The sequence below is a fragment of the Magallana gigas genome, chromosome 8 (genome assembly GCF_963853765.1).
Source record: "Magallana gigas chromosome 8, xbMagGiga1.1, whole genome shotgun sequence".
In the NCBI taxonomy this organism is placed as follows: Eukaryota; Metazoa; Mollusca; class Bivalvia; order Ostreida; family Ostreidae; genus Magallana; species Magallana gigas.
The window spans coordinates 23378763-23398965 of NC_088860.1; the positions used below are offsets into that span (position 1 = coordinate 23378763).

Sequence of the window (20203 nt, forward strand, 5' to 3'; positions counted from 1 at the left end):
GTTTGACTTCACATCATTGCTGCATTTATCCAATTTTTATGCCTTTTTATGAATTTTTTTCCGAACTTTAAAAATGTTTTTGTTTCACAGGAATATTTTGTAATGAATATCTAAATCTGAAAAAAATCTAAAATTTAATAGTGTGCGAAATATAAAATATTGAGGATCAGTGTGCTTAACCATATTTATTCTGGCCTAAAACGATCGCTTGAGTTATCGAGTTGGAGTTACGTTCCTTGATATTTGACACGCACCTTGATAGATGGCGCTACTTGTTTATTTTCAATTTTAGAACGCCGGATTCACCAACGAGAAAATGGACACACCGACACGAAAACGTAAGCGGGAAATTCAAGAGGAGGAAAATGATGAATTTAGCTTTGTGTTTGGAACATGTGGTCTTCATCTGAAGAGGAGAAAGAAAACGTCGAAATCGGCGTTACCGTTTCCGAAAAATGGTAAACAACTACCGGAGCTTCCTGCTCGCTTCGATCATCACGATGCTCAGGTATGTTTCGGTTTGATATGTTTACTTTATGTCAAACTTATGTCACGCCGTTTATTTACTTTACAGAAAGTCATTCATGTCTTAAATTGTGTGAAATTAAACGCAACTTTTTAGTAATCCCCCTTTTCTTACTGTTTATCGACAGAATGAAGAGAATGGCGAAAATGTTTCACCTTCAAATATTTCATGGAAGCCACCAAAAGTTGTGGATAAGGCAGTGTTTACTCCTGAACCTCTTCGGAGAAATGACACATTGCGACGCAGTTTACAGAGAAGGGTATCGATGAAAGTGTTGCGGAAGAAAATGAAAAAGTTTCAAGATTATTCCCTGCCATATGATGCTAACTTCAAGTACCTCAACCACCTAACATTGTCCTACAAAAGTCAGTTCTGCAGAGCATGTAAAGGCAGTAAGGTAGGATTCAGTATCTATTTCATCATTACTTGAAAAATATTGAATCATCATCGTTAAGACAGTGTAAGAGTCATAGAAATCTTGTTCACTAGGATCAAATTTATTTTCTTTAATATCAGAAAACTTTGCATACACATACACAATAACATTCTCTCCTTATATTTAAAGCTCTGCACATCATAATAATTTTATATGTTTAACCAGAAAAACTTGTCGCTTATTTCTGCTATTTAATGGCCCATTCTTGAAGGAGGCAGCTGTGCTATTATGGGTTATTATGAGTGTGGGAACTTGACAATATCTTGTCATTTAAGTTACTTAGCGATCACAAATCCTTCATCGTCACCTACCAGACTAAACAATCTCTTTGGCAAACACCTTTAGACAAAGGCTACTCCAATCAACAAACACACAGGAATTCATTAGGGGAAGTAATGCTTCCCTTCATCTGATAATGGCTTGTCACTTCATACTCTGGCAAACCCCAGGGGGTATTATCAGTTCTCAATGATTGCATCAGCAGGATGTCCAGCTAACCATTGACTAACACACAGTCACACTTGTACAATGTAAAGTACATGTTTACACACATATACCACAAGGGTTTTGTGATCTATTGAATCTGATTCAACTGTGGTTCATATATGATTTGTGTTTTAGTTTTATTATTTTGTTTAACATTTCTTGCATGTTAATATGGCTATATATTTGCATTAATACTAGTACATGTGTATGTGTGTTTGGTAGTAAAAATAATTATTGAATCTAACAAAATTATAACAATTAAATATTAAGATTTTATTCCCCCCAAGATTTAATTTCAAAACTTAATGGAAAAACCAATAATTTGAAATGTATATCAATTCAGGAATTCAAACGATTTGTTTCCAGATAATCATTTGTTTATTGATTGTTGTATTAAGGAGTGAAGATACATGTTTTTGACAGCGTTGTGTATAACATGTCCCCCAGGTGGTCTGAAGTGATCTACCTGGACTGTTACACACCTGACAAAGACCCCCAGCTGAGTTAATTAACAGCCCCAGTCAGTGATCTATTGCTGTTTGGTTCCTCACATTTCTAGTTGTTACTTTGCTATGATTGATTCTTTATTATCTGGCACTTATACAGCCAAGAAGAAAAAATGTGAAAAGGGGCATAACTCCTGTTTTCTTCACTTGGCTACAATCATGTATCTGTTTTCTCTTAAAACAGCCAAAATCCAGACATTTATTTCTAGTGCTTTTAGGCCAATGATTTCTCTAATTTCTACAGTCCATTTAGCTACGTCCCTTTCCCCTTGCAAATATTGCTGATTTTTCCCCAATTGAAATTGTACTTTTCACGCATAAATCTTCATGATTTTAAAGAGTTTGAGAGAAATGCATTAAACAACATAACAGCAGAGGCTTGGAACAAATCATATTTACTAATATCTTATAAATATTCACAATAAATGTTTTTATCTTTCAAATCTATCAAATAAAAAATTGTTAATAATTTTTCCCCAATTCAAAGGCCACAGAAAAATCACTGTGGACCACCACTGCTAAACATTGGCCTGAACTGCAGGTCCATTAGTTCTGAGTCTTGTGTTACTCTGTCACAGCAGTTAGTTTATGAGCCCATCACATCATATAGAAGTAACCTGGTACAAACGTTGAAATTAGTAGAGGGACGTGTCCCAGTTAAGTACATGCATGTACAAGGAACAGAATGTTGTACTTAACCTTCTTGTCCAGTCTCTGGTACTATAAGTACATCCTCTAACATTGTCATGTTAAAATATTTCCCTGTCAACAAAATATTGAATTTCATAAATTTCTGATGTTTAAAAATTATTCATTTCTAATTAGTGTCCAAGTTATAAATCAGCAAAGATTCGAGTCAGAGATAAGAACAAAATCCTGCAGGTTTAGGAAATTGAAATTGATCCCAACATGCAGTGAAGTTTTTAATGAAAACCATCCAAACAGAATCCATATGGCTGGGCTAGGGGAGCAAGGGGTTAGTTCAAGATGTGGTTTGGATACAGTGCATAACATTGAAAATCTGTATTATCTTTAGCCATCAAATATATCACTACGAAAAAAATACATGTAATGATATTGTGAGAGAATTATTGAACTAAAGCTAGTACATGTATAAGATTTTGGTAGGTTTTTCTTCAGATCAAGATCAAATTATATGAATTAATTATCATAATTCAAATAATCCCTTCCATCCATATTCCTGTGCTTCCTTTTCATTAATCCCCGGTTTTAATGTTTTTTCCCCTATTATCAGCCTGATGACTTCTGCCTGCACCATTTGTGACTCTACTTCATTAGTGTGATTAAACATATGTAATGATTATAAACTTGTCAGGGAACACTGTGAAGTGACACAGGGCTACAGGTTTTATGTCCAGATTTCCTGTCCCTAGACATTCGTCTTACAATTAAGCAAAGAAAAGAAAAATATATACACTTCTGACACCGTCCCTCTTTCAAGTTGGATGAATGCTAGCTAGCATCATTTGCTTCAGATATTCCAGTGACAATTGACATAGTTTTAGTTCGCCGTTCTGATATTGGGAAATGTTATTACGTATCAAATGAATCAAGTGCATAGAGAGGCGTTTTTTAGTGTCCTTGGGACATTGTCTTTTTCCGTGTGATAAGGAAATCTTAATTTTTATTTATATGATGTTGTCTGAGTAAATAAGGATGTCAAAGGATTTGCCAATAATTATAAATGTAAGTAAAAATTTGAGTTTGATTAATGTTTATGGTTTTACTTATTTGATCTTTTAAACAATATATTATCCAACACTGTCAGTATTTAGAAGAGTTACAAATGATTTAAAAAATAGTTAAATTTAATACAATATGTAAATTTGTATAATTGTTTTAATCACCATGATTATTTATTAACATTTAAATATATAGCAGTTTATTAGTGAAAATTAAATGTTTTTAATTACTGTTATTATGTATAATTTACCTATCATTAGCCAAGATAAGGGGCTTCTTGTGATCATTTTCCTCATCCTCAGGTCAAAACAACAACATGCTTTAATTAACTCTCTGTGACCCGGGGCCATGATTTACTGTAAATGGTAGAAATTTCACAAGTTGAGGATGATTAATTGTAAAATTAACACTTTGGTCATTCACACTCAGGACACTGGGCAGAGATAATTAAAGGTGGGGTATAAAAGCTTTGAGATCTGTATCAAGGGCCACACTTCTCTCTTATCTACATCAGTGACAGGAGCCCAAGAAAGCCATTTGTCCTTCATCATGCCCTCTTTAGCCCACACAATGAAAAGCAAATTCATGTACATCAAGATTCGTAGCACCCCACCTAAAAGAAAGATTACAATGGTAAACCTTTTTTTTTATTGCCCATGTACCTTTGTGGTAAGACATTTAATGCAGACTTCTCCCAGACAAATTACATGTTGATGTAATTCTCTATAATTTATTTGTAATTGTTTGGGTAAAATTGAGAAGTCTGTATCAATCAAAGGGAAACAACTCTGCAGGAGCTTGTGATCTTGATGCTTTATTGGAAAAATGTTCTTTTGTTATGATGTTTGGTGAAGGAGAGACCAGACTTGCATCTATGTAGGGTATTGATTTCTTGACAATCCTTGGGATTCTGAGTCTAAAAGTAAAAACATTGAACAACTGGCACAGGAGCACTTATGTAACCCGACGATGGTCTCTGGTAATTCTTTGTGCGCTGTAAAAACGTTTAACCAGGAATGAATCAGTCATGAAATTGGAGAATAGTTTTATTAAGTAGCTCACATATAATGACAAGCTATGGAGGTTGATGAAGCAATGCCGGCCAGACCGGAGAAACAAAAGGTCAGATTCGTTGTTGTCTCTCTTGAAAATGTGATTTTTGCTAAGCAGCAGGGCAGGGGTATGGGTTGGGATGTCTTTTTATTTTGCGAAACTTTCATGGTCCAAGACAATCTCATTTCTAGTCAGTACTGTTATTTCAGATTTCTGTAAAGGATAGACTTCCTATAGGACACGTATTTAGTCAGTATTTTTTCATAATTCATTGTGTTTCGTGATAACTGAGGATTATCACTCACTCTAAGAGAGTTAATCTGAGGATTAGAAGGGCTTATTTACGGGTCAGATTAGGGAGCTTTGTACTTATATTGTAGTCTGGTGTTATATCTATATTACTGATAAAAACACCTTTCAAACAAACCCAAAACAATGTTCTATTGTTATATGGTCCATATGATTGTTTCATTAAAATAACTGTCAAGGGTAAAATATAGAATATCAAAGGAAACTAATATACCGGTAACCTATTTAAAAATTAGAAGTTTAGATTGATAATATTTTGATTAAGGAAATGCTGGAAATGAATGTTAAGTATGGGTTGTTTATTCAAAATAAACAGATAATTGGCAGGATAGAATTAAAAAAAAAAAGATTTTTTAAAGAAAGTTAATAATTTCGGTAATTAAAAAAGCCCCCTCCCATCCAAATCAGATCTTTATACCGTACATGTATTTATAAATTTTTTGTTTAAATGGTAAATGAATTAAAACAAGCACTTTCTGCTTGAAGTTTGATTTAAATCAATTTTCAATAAATGTCAAATTTTTCTCTTCCTTTAATATTAATTACATTGCAAGTAGCCAGCAATCATAATAATGGCCTAGCTGATTAAACAGCTGATAGTTGGAGGTCAGCCGGATAGGGAAATCAATGAATTAAAAGTCTGTCAGGGCTCACCCTGCTGTGTGACCAAGCACCTGAGGAGATAAAGCTGTTTTGTACGTGGGACAGGGCAGGGGGTGTGATCAAACAAAAAAAAAGACCGTTTCTCCACAAAGGGGCCTGTTTGTACCCTGCCTGGCAGTTTAAATATTACCTGTTGGAGTGTGTCATACGTGGAGTGAAAGTGAACAGTGGGGATATATTTGACTGTCTTATCTAGGATGGTGTAACCCAGTGTTTTGTTATTAGTTTTGGGGGTACTCAGACTGTGTGTGTGTGTGTCTCGGACTGTGAGCCAGACCGTGTTGTGAAGTATTGACTGTAAGGGATATATCTTGACTCGGTTCATTACTGTTTTTTAACTTTATCCATATCCTCGCAGCACAGAAGTTTTTCTCGTCTTCTCACCTTCAATTTAATGTGATGCAAATCAGCTGTGATTTTTAATGAACTCTGTTTCTTTCTCTCTCATCTCTCTTCTTTTTTTTTTGGTTAATGCTCAGCTGTTTTGATGGACGGGTCTTGTGGTGACTAGCATTGAATGAATGAACGAGTATGTAAATTCATTCATGTGTGCGCTTGTCGTCCCGTGAACTATTAACAGATGTGTGAAACTTCTTTATTTTTTTTCTTAACTTCATTATAAGAATGGTGAACCAGTCTATTTTTTCCTTGTAATTGTGGTCTTATATATGATAAGGAACCTTTCAGTCACACAAAAGACCGACCGCCTGGAGTGATTCAACAGGTACTGGGGTTTTTATACGGTGCATATGAACTGCTCTTGGAACCTTCTCCAGTCAGGATGGAGTTTTTTTAGTGTGTACGTGGAGGAGATGTGAGAGAAATTCAGGGGAGTAATTGCACTCGGTGCAGTGGGTAACTAGTGACAGGTTGTTTATCGCATGGAGTGTAAGTCCCTAGCTATCTTACTCAGCAAACACGAAGACAGGTTCACTGGGATATCACAGTGTTATTTGGGGCCCGATTCCTGCCAGTATTTATATATATATATTATACTGACCGTGTTTTCTCAGTACAAAACGGATAGGTGTCTCTCTGACGCCGATCAGTGTCGTCATTATCAGTGAAAGTCATGAGTGTCCGACACTAGTTAATCAGTGAATTTATTACTTACTCTAACGGCCCGATTGATGGCAAATCGCCCTGATGTGGTAACAAGGCTTTATCGGAGATTTTAACGATGGATAAATGTCTCCCGGTGATAGACCTGTTCAGCAATGGACAAAGGGACAGTGGCTCGGTCTCGGAGGATGTTTCCTCCCCCATTATCTGGGAGGACATGAGTGTGTTCTACCTCCGACAGCTGGCGTCTAGCTTACAGGTGAGAGCAGGTGTGATGAAGGTACCCAAGATACCTAGCTACCCCTAATGCAGCTTCTACTCCCAATGATAGACCCCTGTCTCCCAATGCATTGTTTTCACAATAATAATCACTGTTATTGTATTCATTTATGTTCATAATTTGATATACAGACCATGTTAATTTATGAATACACCTTCCCTCTATGGTATCAACAGAGGTAGGCAGATGGTGGTGGGGGGCATTTTCTCAAGTATTTGATCTCGTGCTTCTCCTTTGAACAATGTTTTTTTTAATTTTGACCACAAAGACAAGTTTGTGTTGTCATTTTTAAGTGCTCCATGTCCCAATCCCTAAATTCAATATAATTGTGGGCCTGGTATTCCTCGTACACAAGACTATGAGAGCAGTGGGTACAAGGGTAGTGCACCCGAGTTATTGATTAGATCTTCATGGGGCGCCTGTAAATCATCGATTACAAGCACGTCACATCAGAATATCTACCTGCCATTGCGGATGTGCCATTGTTTTATAATTTCCTCAGTGTGTTTTCATTATGAGTCAGCTAGCCCCTCACTGACTGGGATGTCTTATTTACAGATTGAAGTTGTGTACATCCTGACATGAGTCAGTAGGTAAATAAAGGCCATTCACAAAGTCTCTCCTATCTGACCTCAGTTAAAATCCCTTTTTTACAATGGACAGTCGACTTATCACAATTTAACAACTCAGGTGTTTCCGTGATCAGACTGTATACCTATATATTAATTACCCCACTGACAATTCTGTTTTATTGGATAGATAAGTACGGTTATGATTGTGCATTGCCGTGTGCTCCTCCTTGGCTTCTACTGCTAATATTTTCGTGTATATTAATGGCCTGTCTTGATATTTGCCTGGAGTCATGAATAATTGACAGAGAATTAGACAAGTCAACAAACTCATGAGCTAGGAGACCACTATTAAGCAAGGCTTCGCTAGAAAAATGTCATTTGTCGAATCCAAAATCACTGTTTAGTAATGTACTAATAGTAGTGACTCAGTATTTATGTTTGCGCAGAAATTCCCCTATTTGTGTGCTAGTATAATTGGAGCGGTAATTTTCCCTTTATTGATCTATACATGTAAATAATCTGTTGACACAAGGAAAGGCTCAGGATCGGTATCAGCTGATATGTACACACGAGGAGTCCAACTCCGATATACAATCCAACCTCAATTACCGGTACACTTCATAGAGAAAGTTCTCAAAAGTTGCTTGCACAGCACATTTTATGAAGAAATAATGTTTGTAATTCAGTTTTGTAATATGATAATACCTTTACTATACATCTTACCTGTGTTACTTTTTCTAGCCTATCTTGGAAAAATATACAATGAATCTTGCATCTATATGCAGTCACTGCCATTTATTTTTTGGCTCATGGACGTAAAACCATGCACCTGCTATTGCAAAGAGAATTGTCAGATAAATGATCAGATATGACATGGGACAGAGGATGCCTTGCATACTGAACACAAAAAACTGTAACGAGTCAACATACGTACATCTGTAGCGCACATTGGCATCTATGACTATCATAACTATAAGACTGGTGACTTTATAGACCAATTTGTTTTGTATTTTCTAGGATCATGATCTTCAGCAGAAGATCGACCATGAAATCAAGATGCGGGAGGGGACTGCCAAATTGTTGGCGGCATCCAAACACCCGGCCCAGATGTTGGAGGCGGCGAAAAATCTGCTGACATCCAACACGAGGATAATGACATACATGACGGAACTTCAGCGCCGCAAGACGGCAGAAGTCCTCGGCAAAAATGTGTAAGTATCCAGTTGGTTTTCATCGGTGGAGAAAATTTTTAGGGTTATAGAATTCATCGATGACATTCCAGGAAACATAATGATGCACATTAGGAAACATTGTCCCAATTTCAGACTTGTGAAGTACATCTAATTACGGACGAACAATAACAGGGGAAAAATTCCCCCAGATCCTCTAGAGCTTGTAGTACTTCCTCGTAGGTCATTAAAAAAAAGAAAGCACCAGTCTCTGGGCTTCCCCGAGTGCTAGAGAGACTTTGACATGAGATGAAGTGGTCACATTTTCCCATGTCAGACACAAAGTCTAAGATTTCTTTGTGTAGCATCTTCTACAAGTCTGCATGTCTCTCTAAGACTAAGCTAATAAACATTTGTTTATCCCCATCAGTGAATTCAATTTGTTTTTCTAATTTTAGATCGACTGTTGGAAACCAGTTACCATGTAAAGCCAAAGTCAGTGTTTCTGGTGAGTGATATGATTAGTTGCCATGGTAACCCAGTGACCCTTCAAATTTGAGCTTTAGATCAATTTAGAGCCAAGACTTAACTTATCAAAAGTGTCATTTTCCATCAGCATATTATAAAGTCTGGATCCTCTAGGAAATTAGATTTGCTTGTGTTGGCTTAATCTCAGTTCATCAATTAACTTAACCCTAACCGATAAAAAAATGGGCCTGAGTTTGTTCTTTGTGATAAAGATATTGATAATTTGTTTGGTTATGGCAAGCAGATTTACTTTAGACCCCATCAATGAAAATTGATATCTGCATCAAAAATATCCCATAAAAAGAGGCGGGAGATCTAGTGTATGAACAGACAGAAAAAAAATTCTAGATTGAAAAAAAATGCATACTTGTACATTTATCATTAAGTATATAGATAATAATATCAATTTCTTGTGTTTCACAGATATCAGAATTCCACTTATGTGGAAAGACACAGATCACTTCAAGAACAAAGGAGGTAAGAAAAATAAGATTCAACCAATTTTCATTGATTATAGTAATACAGTTTCCTCAGAATTCCTGAAAGTTATTTTGAAAATCGTAACCTTATCCTTTTATCTCTCGTAGATTACCGTCGATATGCTGTTTTCTGCTTGCTGAGAATCGGAACAGATATATACGAGACTTCCATGCTGAGCAATGTGGATCGCAGCATGACAGATCTGACCTTTGATGACATCATGGTTTTGTAAGCTTTACTATCTTGCATAATATCAATCAAAGACTTAATTTCACTTACACATGTTGATTAGATTCATTAATGAAACCCAATTTTGAAATAAATTTAGAATGTATCTTAAGATGAAGCTTTGAATCAGTTGCAAAAATGAAGGTCTGTACCTTTAAAATGAAAGATACAAGCATGCTTTTAACAGTTCAAAAAATGCTAAAAAAGCGAAAACGCATAAAGATAATACTTGAAAGGAAATCACGGCTAACAATATCAGATTTATGGATCATGCAACAGTAGTTCATTGTCATGGATTTTTTCTTTTCAGTAATAACGTTCCCCACGACTTCACTGCTAAATTCGAGGTGTATTGTCACAAGCTTCACGAGGATCTTACAATAGCCAGCACACCCAAGAAGCTCCGCAAGAAGATCAACGATTTGTCAGGCTCTGTCGGACGCAGTGTCGGAAAACGCCTCTCTGGACTGGTGAGTTATCAGATACTATATGCATGCTAGGAAATCCTTTGTTTATTTCAAAGGGTTTTTTTCTTGCCTGAGGAGCCAGTTACAGTCGTTTTTTAACTCTTTCACATTAAGCCGTTGAAGCATTTTAATAGGGCTTTTAATAGATTTTGTCAGATTGAAGGAAAACAAATTGAAAGGGTTTGAGGGATAACATTATGTAATCATGATATGATTTATGATAAGGGAGCAGGTCTCAGCAGGGCATTGACCTCTCCATTATTTTAAAGCTGGGGATAAATTTATTTATAAAAAATAATTTATCTAAATATATTTAGATAAATATCTGTAAATGTTACAATTCCTGCAGTTATTTATGTTTTTATGATTGTTATTTTGTAATCTCTCTTTATATTCATATTTTTTTTCTATTTTCTTTGTTCCTGTATTTAGAATGACACAGACATCATTGGCAACATGGTGCTGTAAGTATGCCTATCATTATCATTTTGTTATCATTATTTGAGAGATTTTCCAAATTGGAAGGGTAATGATGACACTTCAGCTGTATAAGACTTCAATCTTCCCTTCTCTCTTTCAGGGGCCCTAGATTTGAGCTGATGGCCAGTGGTACCCTAGAGCTGAAGGATATCGGTGATTCCATTGGAAACTATGACCTCCAGTTGACCTCTGGTGCAGATGTCACGACCTGTGAGCTCCCTCTGTTCGGCGTTTTCTGTCTAAGACTAGCCTGTCAGCCAGAGTGTCTAGTGGAGCCTGTTGCCACTGGCTACCTCAATCTTCTGGTATGCAGCTTGCAAATGCATGTATTTTTTTTCCTCACTCCCCCTTCCCTTCAATTCCAATACCTCAATCTCTTGGTATGCTGCTTGACCTGATTTATTTTTTCCCCTTCCAATCCTTTTTATTGAATTATCTTGCCTATGAATATGAGCAGACTTGCAGTAATATGTATTGATTTTTTAACCTAGTCTGAGATTAAATATGTGCCATTGTACATTAAGAAAGTTAAGAAAGATAACTCATACTTGTCCTCTTTGGGTTTCAGGATGAGGAGAAAGTCAAGCCTTACTGGTGTGTGTTAAAGAACCTCTCCCTGGCCTGCTGGTCCTCAAAGGAAGATATGGAGGTCACAGAACCACTGCTGCAAATTCCTGTTACCAAGGTAGTTCACATAAAACTAACTGTCATTTCTATTCTTGTTGTAAACAGCAATCAAGCAATGTACATTGGTTATATTCTCAATTGTTAAATGGATTGAAAAAGTGATGGCATTGGTTATGAGAGAAAGCTTGAAACTACTTTTAACATCAAATTTCAAACCGGTCGTTATTTTTATTTCAGAATACTCAAATTAGTGATACAGATCCAAGCAGAAGTATGGGAACGGATCATACAATTCACATCATGACCAAACAGCACCCCAGGTCCCTGGAGTACACACTGGCAGCCCAGTCTAAAGACGAGCTCAATAAGTGGTGGGACGGCCTACAGCAGCATCTACTTGACCAAGGTCTGTACCAAACTCTTGTTTTCGTTTGTCACTTGAGATACTGAATATTTTTCTATTGAGGAGATCAAATATTGGTATATTTAACAGCTTTAATTCTTTAATGTTTATCCAACTTTTCATTTGATTAATGAAAACTGGTTGTTTTTTTTCTATAGCATTGTGGAAGCATGCCTGTGATTACCTCATGGAGATCAGATCTCCGTCACCTCGCAAGAAGCCCGCCTTCTTACGGAAATCCTCCATCTACGATGACACACCTCTATCAGGTGGGCAGAGATATAATTTATGTACCGTACTTAAAAATTTAAAAGAGAAAAATCAAATATGACAATGATTATATGTGATCTTCAAATGTTTAAAAGGACTGATAATAATACAGTTATATCTTTTTTTTTATTTAGACAAAGCAACCCCACGCCCAAGAAGTGTTGTTGGGGAACTAAAGAAAGAAGACGATCAGCTCAGCGAGATGTTGAATACTCTGATGGGAGAGGCCAAGCAAATCAGGGGAGAAAACTCATACACAACAACAGTGTAACCAATAGGAGTTGTCTCCCTTTTTCGAACTGACAAAAAAAAAATACAAAACCCATTCCTTACAGTACACCATGTTGTGTTCACCAGGAGGAAGTGAAGTGCTATGTATAGGATCATATGTAAACCAGAACAATACTCCGTACTCATGTGTAATGTGCAATCCATTGTCTGATAATCCACAAAGCGGACGCTCTAAACCTGCACACTCTAGTGCTACTGATGAGTTTGGTATTTAATGTACATATTAACCTGTATATCTGTAGATCGTGTTAGAGTGAATGGAAGAAGTTTTGCATTGTGCGGTTGTTTTTTTGAGAGCAGCTTTCATTCTGCTGAGGACCAAAGAGTTATCTTTCCTAGAAAGGCATTCTTTTGTATTGGAACTTGCTTTCTTTTTTTTTCCCCCTCTTTGGGGAAAAACAGACATAAATAAACTAGTCAGAATGTTATATCAAGGCAGCTTATTATGTAATTTTTAGAAGCTAGGAAAAATGTTACAAATTTCGAGGGGAATAACCTGATATAAATTGCTATATTTAGAATACAAGTGTAGAAGACAGGAAATTTTTATTTATTTAAACATGATTTTTTTTAATGCTGACTGCTCATATTTTAAATAGATTTTTAATGTTTTCTTAAACTAGGAAATGTTTTCTCTTAGAATTTGTTTTAGAATTTTTTTTATTAAGAAGTACCTCTTTTATTGGACCATTTACTGAGGATCATGTCCTTGCTAGTTATTGTCTGTTATGGTTAATACATGTGATTGAGTGATGTCATGTGTTTTATCATCCTCAGGTGTTATAAGTCTGCCTTTCTCTGTTGTTTTTTTTTTGTGTATGCGTGTAAACATCTGTATATATATGTAAAACTGCTTATGAAATACCTGCGGAAATCTTACCTTCCAGGTTCTGATATTTGATCTTCCATTTTTTTCCTCTTTCTTCCTCTATCTTTATTTTCTCTTGGCTGAAAATCAAATCTCCACTTTTTTTTAATGATACAATGTAAACTGGAGGTAATAACATTTAATCTGAATAAATGCATTGAAAAGAGTACATGGGTTTTTTATGGGTTTTTTTTTTTATCACTGGTATGATTTGTCACATCTTTTTCAGTTTGATCGAGGGAAGGTCATAATTCAAAGAATTCTTAACCAAATTCGAACTCAATTTAGATTAAATGCATGCATTGTTCATTCTGTTAAAGAAATATTATATGGTTTTGAACTACATCTATATATGACATAACTGTATAAAAATATGTGTACAGATCTAGAAATATTTCCCAGGTAGTTAGGGTCCAAGGGATAATTTATCTTGTTTACCAGGTGTGTCCGAGGCTTATTTATTATGCTTGAATTTGAAATTGAAATTGAATAGATGCATAGTTATTGTGCCCATGAAGCCCTCTACCAAAACTGTGAAAATCCTGGTCCCTTGGTCAGGCGTTAAGGCCCTAGGGTGGAGCGAATATGGCCATATAGTGAAGTGTATTAAATCTTTTAAATCTTCTTCTCTACTACCATATATATTTGAGAAAACTAAATGCATGGTTATGATGTCTATGAACCCTTCTACCTAAATTGTGAAATTCTGGGACATGGTTTCAAGCCCAAGGGCGTAGCCAAACATAGCCATACAGTGAAAATGCATTATATTGTGGAAAATCTTCTTTACTGCGATACATGTTTGTGAAAAACTTATTGCATGGTTATGATGTCCATGTGGTCCTCTACCTAAATTGTGAAATTACGGCCCCTGGGTCAGGGGTTCAAGCCCTAATCGGGGCCATTATGGCCATATAGTATAAATGTATTAAATCTTATTAAATCTTCTTCTCTACTCCCATACATGTTTAAAAACACAACAAAACTAAATGCATGATTCTGATGTCCACGAAATCTTCCACCTAATTTGTGAAAATCATGGACCAGGGGTTCAAGACATAGAGTGAAAATGTATTAATTTAATATTTTTGATGTTAATTTGTGAAATTCACTGCCAATTTGAGGCTTTTTATCAGGTATGAGGGTGACATATATAACCATGTGTTGAACAAAGTCTGCAGGTCTTTAATTACCAAATGTTTACAATTTTTTGGCCCCTGGAACTAAGGAATAGATAATCCGAGAATTCTCCAGGTCTTGTAACCGTTACACCCCCTCCCCCGTTTTCATGAATCGGTGTTTTTCATTCAAACATCAAATAATAAAATTGGGGTAACAGTCAGGGGAGTCTCAGATTAGGGTTTAGGCTTAAAATACAAACATTAGACTCTGAAATATCAAACTAAGGGAAAAGATACTTTTGTTTTGTTTTCTTTTTTTCGCGATATCTTATTGTGTTGTAATGCTGTTACTTTTTTAATCAACCCTTTCAAATATCATTGGGATAAATCTTTCACTGAAACTTCAGATGGTCGGGAATGGTATACCTTTACTTTAAGTTTACTAGTATCAACCAAAGAGTCACTTAATTTGCCAAAATGATTTTAAAATATTTCTTAACCGAGAATATATTTGAAATATGACCCTATAAAGCCACTATTATAGTTGTAATCTCTAGATTAAAATCTTTTACACACGGATTAGTTTTAAATGGCATTTTTTTAATTTTCACTTGTAAATTAGAGCATTTAAACTCTAGGTGGATGAACTTCATTGTGTTAAGTTACGTCCCCTGAGCATGTTATTAAAATGGTCAGGTGATTGTCTATATATATATATATATATATCATTACTACTTATATGTTTATATCGTATGTATACATGCATGTAAGTAGTAGATTGTTAGGGGGTTGCATCGTGCCCCGGAGCCATAAAACAAAGACGAGGTCATTTTTTAATATATAAGTCGAACGTTTACTATGTATAAGTCGAACCTTTTTTCTATATATAGACTGGGATCTTTTGAGCAAAAGTGAGCTCATATAAGCTTTATGCTCCCGACGCCAGTTCCAACATAGAAAACTGCATAATATTATAAGATTTATATATTTTTGAAACCTGTTTAGTCGCCCAAACATGTACCTACGAAATAAATTAACAGACTGTGACCCTAAATAAAAAAAAATCAATATGTTGGATGGGCGTGTTTGTCAAATCCCGTGTAACCGTGTAACATGGTGTAACAGTAACGTAAAGAAAGAGATAATTTTAAAATTATTAAATCCTGCAGAACACAATTTCTGCCCTTTTGCTAACTTGTTATGAAAATAATGCTAAGTGTGTCGTTTCGTTTTAAATCCATAAGAACCCGGTCATGAAACGGATTAACGGGATTACACGACCAGATTTGACTAGGTTACTTTGAATACACACCGATTTTCAATTTAAGTTTTCGATTACTGTTGCATACTTGATACAGTGGATTTACTTAGTATTTGGCCCACAGAAGTGGACGTGTTGAAAAATGGAAAAGAAATTATTTAATTCGTGACGATTAATTTGACACATTAATCAAAAATGGAGAAATTTTTGATTTCCATTCTGCTGCTGTGTGTCATTCTTCTAACAGGTACGTGAATAGATCTATAGAAGACGAGTCAGAATGTCGCAGCATATTTTTCAATAGTGCAATTGTACTATCAAGACACGAATGTGAATTATATATCACAAATTCTTTATGACCATAAAAGTAAATTGCTATCGTTTATCTTGCTCTTTTTTTTAGCATACCCCACTTTTTTTAATACTGTTACGGGCCAACCTGCATAAATTAAAAAAAAAAAATATTGTAAGTGCAGATCTAGGAATGGCAAATGCGTCGGGAGTCGGAAGGGGGGGGGGGCTAGGGCGGGCTTAGCCCCAACAAACAGCCACCCACTCACCCACCCGCCCTGTTTTGCTTGTCAAGAAGTCAAGCCCCCCCCCCCCCCCATTTCAATTTGCTTCCGACACCCCCCTCTGGCTCCTGGGAACAAATTCTGGATCGCCACATGCATTGCAATTCCAAGGAATTTGAATAAAATTCTTCAGTCCCTGTCTTGTAGAGCACAGCTATGCGGACTATTGCCTGACGTACTACTCAAACAACATCAACACCTACTATATGTACTGTGCGGACGGATGCTGTGGATACTCACACGACAGAAAGTGCTGCAACAAGATCAAGTACGTCGACTTTTCTACATCAAACTATTTTTGAGATCCATTAATTTTCTTGAGTTTCTGAAATCTTAATCAGAAAAAACACGTTTTGAATTCTTGCAATCTCTTAACATTTTTTTTCTTTCAATTTTTCTCATCATAATTGCATTTCTCGTTCTGTTTTTCTCCATTTCTTTTCTTTTTTTGTCATTCAAAATTTTATCAAGTCCATAGAATTATTGACAACCAAGGTATATTATATCAAGTAAAAACTGAAGGAAAAAAATTGAAATTTTATCAAATCCATAGAAGTATTGACAGCCAAAGTATATTATATCAAGTAAGAACTGAAGGAAAAAAATTGAAATTTTATCAAATCCATAGAAGTATTGACAGCCAAAGTATATTATATCAAGTAAGAACTGAAGGGAAAAAATTTGCCCCCATGGACATGACCGTCAAACTATCTAAGTCTGGTTTGTCTGTTTCAGCTCTGGGGCTATCGCTGGGGGTGTGATCGGGGCTCTATTGGCCATCGCCATCGTCGCTGGCGTCATCGTGTACTGCTACATGTCCAAGAAGAAGAAGAAGAAGAAGGAAGAAGAAGAGATTGAGGATGGGTTTGAGTTTAACATCAGTAAGTATAGTTTTTGCATGTAGTGGTTAAAAAACAGGTCCCAAGACCAATTCATCTGTTTATAATCCTTAAAAAAATAACAAACCTTTTATCTTTTTAACATTCTCTCTCTCTCTCTCTCTCTCTCTCTCTCTCTCTCTCTCTCTCTCTCTCTCATTTATGTATAACCATAGTAGTTCAAACTCGAAAGAATTTCTTATGTATATACCAATGCACAATATCTATTCCATATTTCATAGAAGTGGAACTACTACTATACATAGATGAACTTTGATCCGCGTCGTTTAAAAATTTATTATAATAATAAATAAATACAAAATAAAGTAATTCAAATTATGATACTTTGACCCCCACCCCCATCCCCCACCCCAGCGGATCAAAGTTACTGTAGGTGTTTGGGACTTTTCTGTTTTAAGATCACCCTTACATGGGATATGGATTACCACCTGCAGGTGAACCAGAGCCAGGCTATATGAACCAAGGCTTCCCGGGGGCTCCACTGGGACCACCGCCGGCGTACGACCACCCACCCCCGGCTCCCATGGCCACTGTCGGGGCTAGAGGAGGGCCAGACGACCTGTCGCCGCACCCCACAGAACCCATCTGAAGAGATGGAGAAGGATTCAAGAATTCAATGAGCCCTTTTCTGTGTTTAAATTGAATATTAATGTTTTTGAAGAATGTTTACTACATTTGATATTGAATACCGTGTGGTTTTATAATACAGATTACATGTGCATTGTATTATGACATGCGCATGTTGTTTTTTTTACATTAATTTTCATTTTATCAATTGAATGTAAATCACAATTGTATACATGTTAAAAAAACTGCAACTCTTGGTCAAAGTCAACGATACCTAAACACATGACAATACTGAGATATTCTTGGTAACTAAATATTGTTCTGTTATTATTATTTTTTTATTGCGATATATATGTATCTTAATTGTGACCTCATAGTTTTTATTGAATGGGTTGTGAGGTTACAAAACAAGGCTATTCATTCAGTCACCATTAACTAGCTGCTCAAAATCCTCACAAAAGTTTGATGGAAGCAAGGAATGTTTCTACACATTCTACTTTGTGTTAAAGTGCATTGCATAGCGTAATGTAGAAAAAAATAATAAAGCAATTTTACAGCGTTTTATTTGTTGTTGTTTTTCCCTTGAGCTTTATTACTATTTTTTTTATCTTCAAGTTCTTGCGATAATTATATATATAACAATACAAATGGATATAAAACCGCTAAGTATTAAAAGGATCATGTTCTAGTCTATATTCAGACGAAGAGAGATAATTCGAATATAAGAGCAGAACATAAGGTAAATTACCGCATGTATTTATATGATGTTACAAACAATTCATTATTGTATGATTTTAAAATATGGGGTTTTTCATAGATGAAGATACCATAGCAGTTATGTTCAATTTTAACAATATAGAGCCTAAATGCAATTAATTTTCAATACAAAAAAAAAAAAAACCGTATCTATTTTTGCACTACATGATTCTGAGTGGGAATACATGTACATTGTACCTATGTTGAAGATATTCAATTAAAAAGTTAATGACATATCACACAAGATAATACAATATGATAATGATTATTTAATGAACTAATAGGGTCGTGTAAATTTATAACAGAAATTCATAAAAATGTTGGTGAAGTTAGTACATGGATATAATTTTAAAAAGAAGGCCCCTAAAGACAAAATCACTTTTTTTCGACTCGAGAAAACGGACGACCAGAATCCCTAAAATTTTGATATGCCTGATATTATCATAAAATGATATATATATTTTAAAAGAGACACTTTGATTTTTCAACAATCTTTATAAAATTTCATTTATTTAATTCCTTGTATCTTATTATGTCGCACTTTATTTCAACATATAACACCAGGAAATATGAATGATATCAAACTGTCTTATGAAAGTAATATACTAGTATAAAAATACATTCCATCAACAAGATCAGATAAAATACCTTTGCAATAACAGGTTTCGGGGCAGTTAAACTCATTGTAAAACAATATAACTCATCAACAAGTACAATTCAGTTTATGTCAATTGTTCAAAAGTTTAAAATTCGTCTAAGCAGCAACTCGAAGATAGACAGATAAGCAAAAGTTGCCACACTCTAAAAATAAAAACAAAAGAAATTCATGCCACCCTAAGGAAATAATACAGCCGTATAACTGGACAGTTCTAGCGGTAGAATATGGAGAAAAAACCCACAACTGCATTAAAATGTATCATTAATTACATTCTGGAGAGGGTCGGGCGACTACTAAACCTTATAGGAGGAATATCTCTCAAAGGCTACTCTTTACATTAAAAAAATTCAATTTGAAGAAAAAGTGGTCGGAAATTATACATAATGAACGTGTAGGAAAAAATGATCCAGCATTTTCATTTTCTATGCTTTTGATATTCAGAATTTTTGTATGATTCTCAAATTCTGTCCATCCTGAATAACCAGACAATGCATTTTGACTGCATTAAAATATTCCACAGAAATATTAATTGTCAAATTGTCAAACTTGTTATTATCTATAAAAGATTTGGGGGGGGGGGGATGGTGTGGAAATATAAAAATATAAAATAAAAACTCAAAATGCATGTTTTAAAGAAATCATTCGTGAAGGAAGCTAGGTAGTCAACAAACTAGCAACCAGATCTTCCTTAAATTTTTAAGATATATTGTCTTTAGCTATTTATAAAACAACATGTATTCTTTGATAGGAGATTTTGAGTTCATTTATTTTAGCCTTTTAACCTGTTTATTTAGGTATTTTCCTATATCTTATATAAAGCTCTCCTTTTGAAAGAAGAACAATACAGTCTAAAAAAAAACGACCGTGACCATCAGGCCCTCTTAGATTGCAAAAGAGGTTATTTTTCATAAGGCCCACCCCCCTTCCCGTGTATGAGAGTTATTCCCCTTTCAAGAGT

At 35.4% G+C, this 20203-nt stretch overlaps 2 protein-coding genes across 7 annotated transcripts; both read left to right on the forward strand.

Annotated features, from left to right (window-relative positions):
• Positions 1-290: 290 nt before the first annotated feature.
• LOC105329001 (rhotekin) lies at positions 291-13575 on the forward strand. 5 transcript variants are annotated; one of them, XM_011430096.4, is made up of 13 exons: positions 291-508; positions 654-923; positions 8615-8808; positions 9225-9274; positions 9718-9771; positions 9882-10002; positions 10313-10472; positions 10902-10933; positions 11050-11254; positions 11518-11634; positions 11814-11982; positions 12138-12248; positions 12384-13575. In XM_011430096.4, exons 1-13 carry the CDS (start codon positions 317-319, stop codon positions 12518-12520), a joined length of 1812 nt encoding a protein of 603 aa, XP_011428398.3. In that variant the 5' UTR covers positions 291-316; the 3' UTR covers positions 12521-13575. The 5 variants fall into 5 exon arrangements, with proteins under 5 accessions (XP_011428398.3, XP_011428403.3, XP_011428401.3 ...); XM_011430101.4 differs by lacking the exons at positions 291-508; positions 654-923 and adding an exon at positions 3462-3661; XM_011430099.4 differs by lacking the exons at positions 291-508; positions 654-923 and adding an exon at positions 4193-4291.
• Positions 13576-15785: 2210 nt separating this feature from the next.
• LOC105329000 (uncharacterized) lies at positions 15786-18104 on the forward strand. Of its 2 annotated transcripts, none has more exons than XM_011430095.4 (4): positions 15786-16037; positions 16513-16633; positions 17101-17246; positions 17699-18104. In XM_011430095.4, exons 1-4 carry the CDS (start codon positions 15986-15988, stop codon positions 17851-17853), a joined length of 474 nt encoding a protein of 157 aa, XP_011428397.2. In that variant the 5' UTR covers positions 15786-15985; the 3' UTR covers positions 17854-18104. The 2 variants fall into 2 exon arrangements, with proteins under 2 accessions (XP_011428397.2, XP_011428396.2); XM_011430094.4 differs by having other exon boundaries at positions 15795-16037; positions 17663-18104.
• The last annotated feature ends 2099 nt before the right edge of the window (positions 18105-20203 follow it).

What these genes read in the sequence shown, in the direction of transcription:
- LOC105329000 (XM_011430094.4), top strand. Translation starts at nt 15,986, where the DNA reads ATGGAGAAATTTTTGATTTCCATTCTGCTGCTGTGTGTCATTCTTCTA. An exon ending in GTGTGTCATTCTTCTAACAG is followed by an intron (nt 16,038 to 16,512) that starts GTACGTGAATAG and finishes CCTGTCTTGTAG; the next exon opens with AGCACAGCTATGCGGACTAT. An exon ending in TGGGTTTGAGTTTAACATCA is followed by an intron (nt 17,247 to 17,662) that starts GTAAGTATAGTT and finishes TTCTGTTTTAAG; the next exon opens with ATCACCCTTACATGGGATAT.
- LOC105329001 (XM_011430096.4), top strand. Translation starts at nt 317, where the DNA reads ATGGACACACCGACACGAAAACGTAAGCGGGAAATTCAAGAGGAGGAA. An exon ending in GAGCATGTAAAGGCAGTAAG is followed by an intron (nt 924 to 8,614) that starts GTAGGATTCAGT and finishes TGTATTTTCTAG; the next exon opens with GATCATGATCTTCAGCAGAA. An exon ending in ATCATTGGCAACATGGTGCT is followed by an intron (nt 10,934 to 11,049) that starts GTAAGTATGCCT and finishes TCTCTCTTTCAG; the next exon opens with GGGCCCTAGATTTGAGCTGA.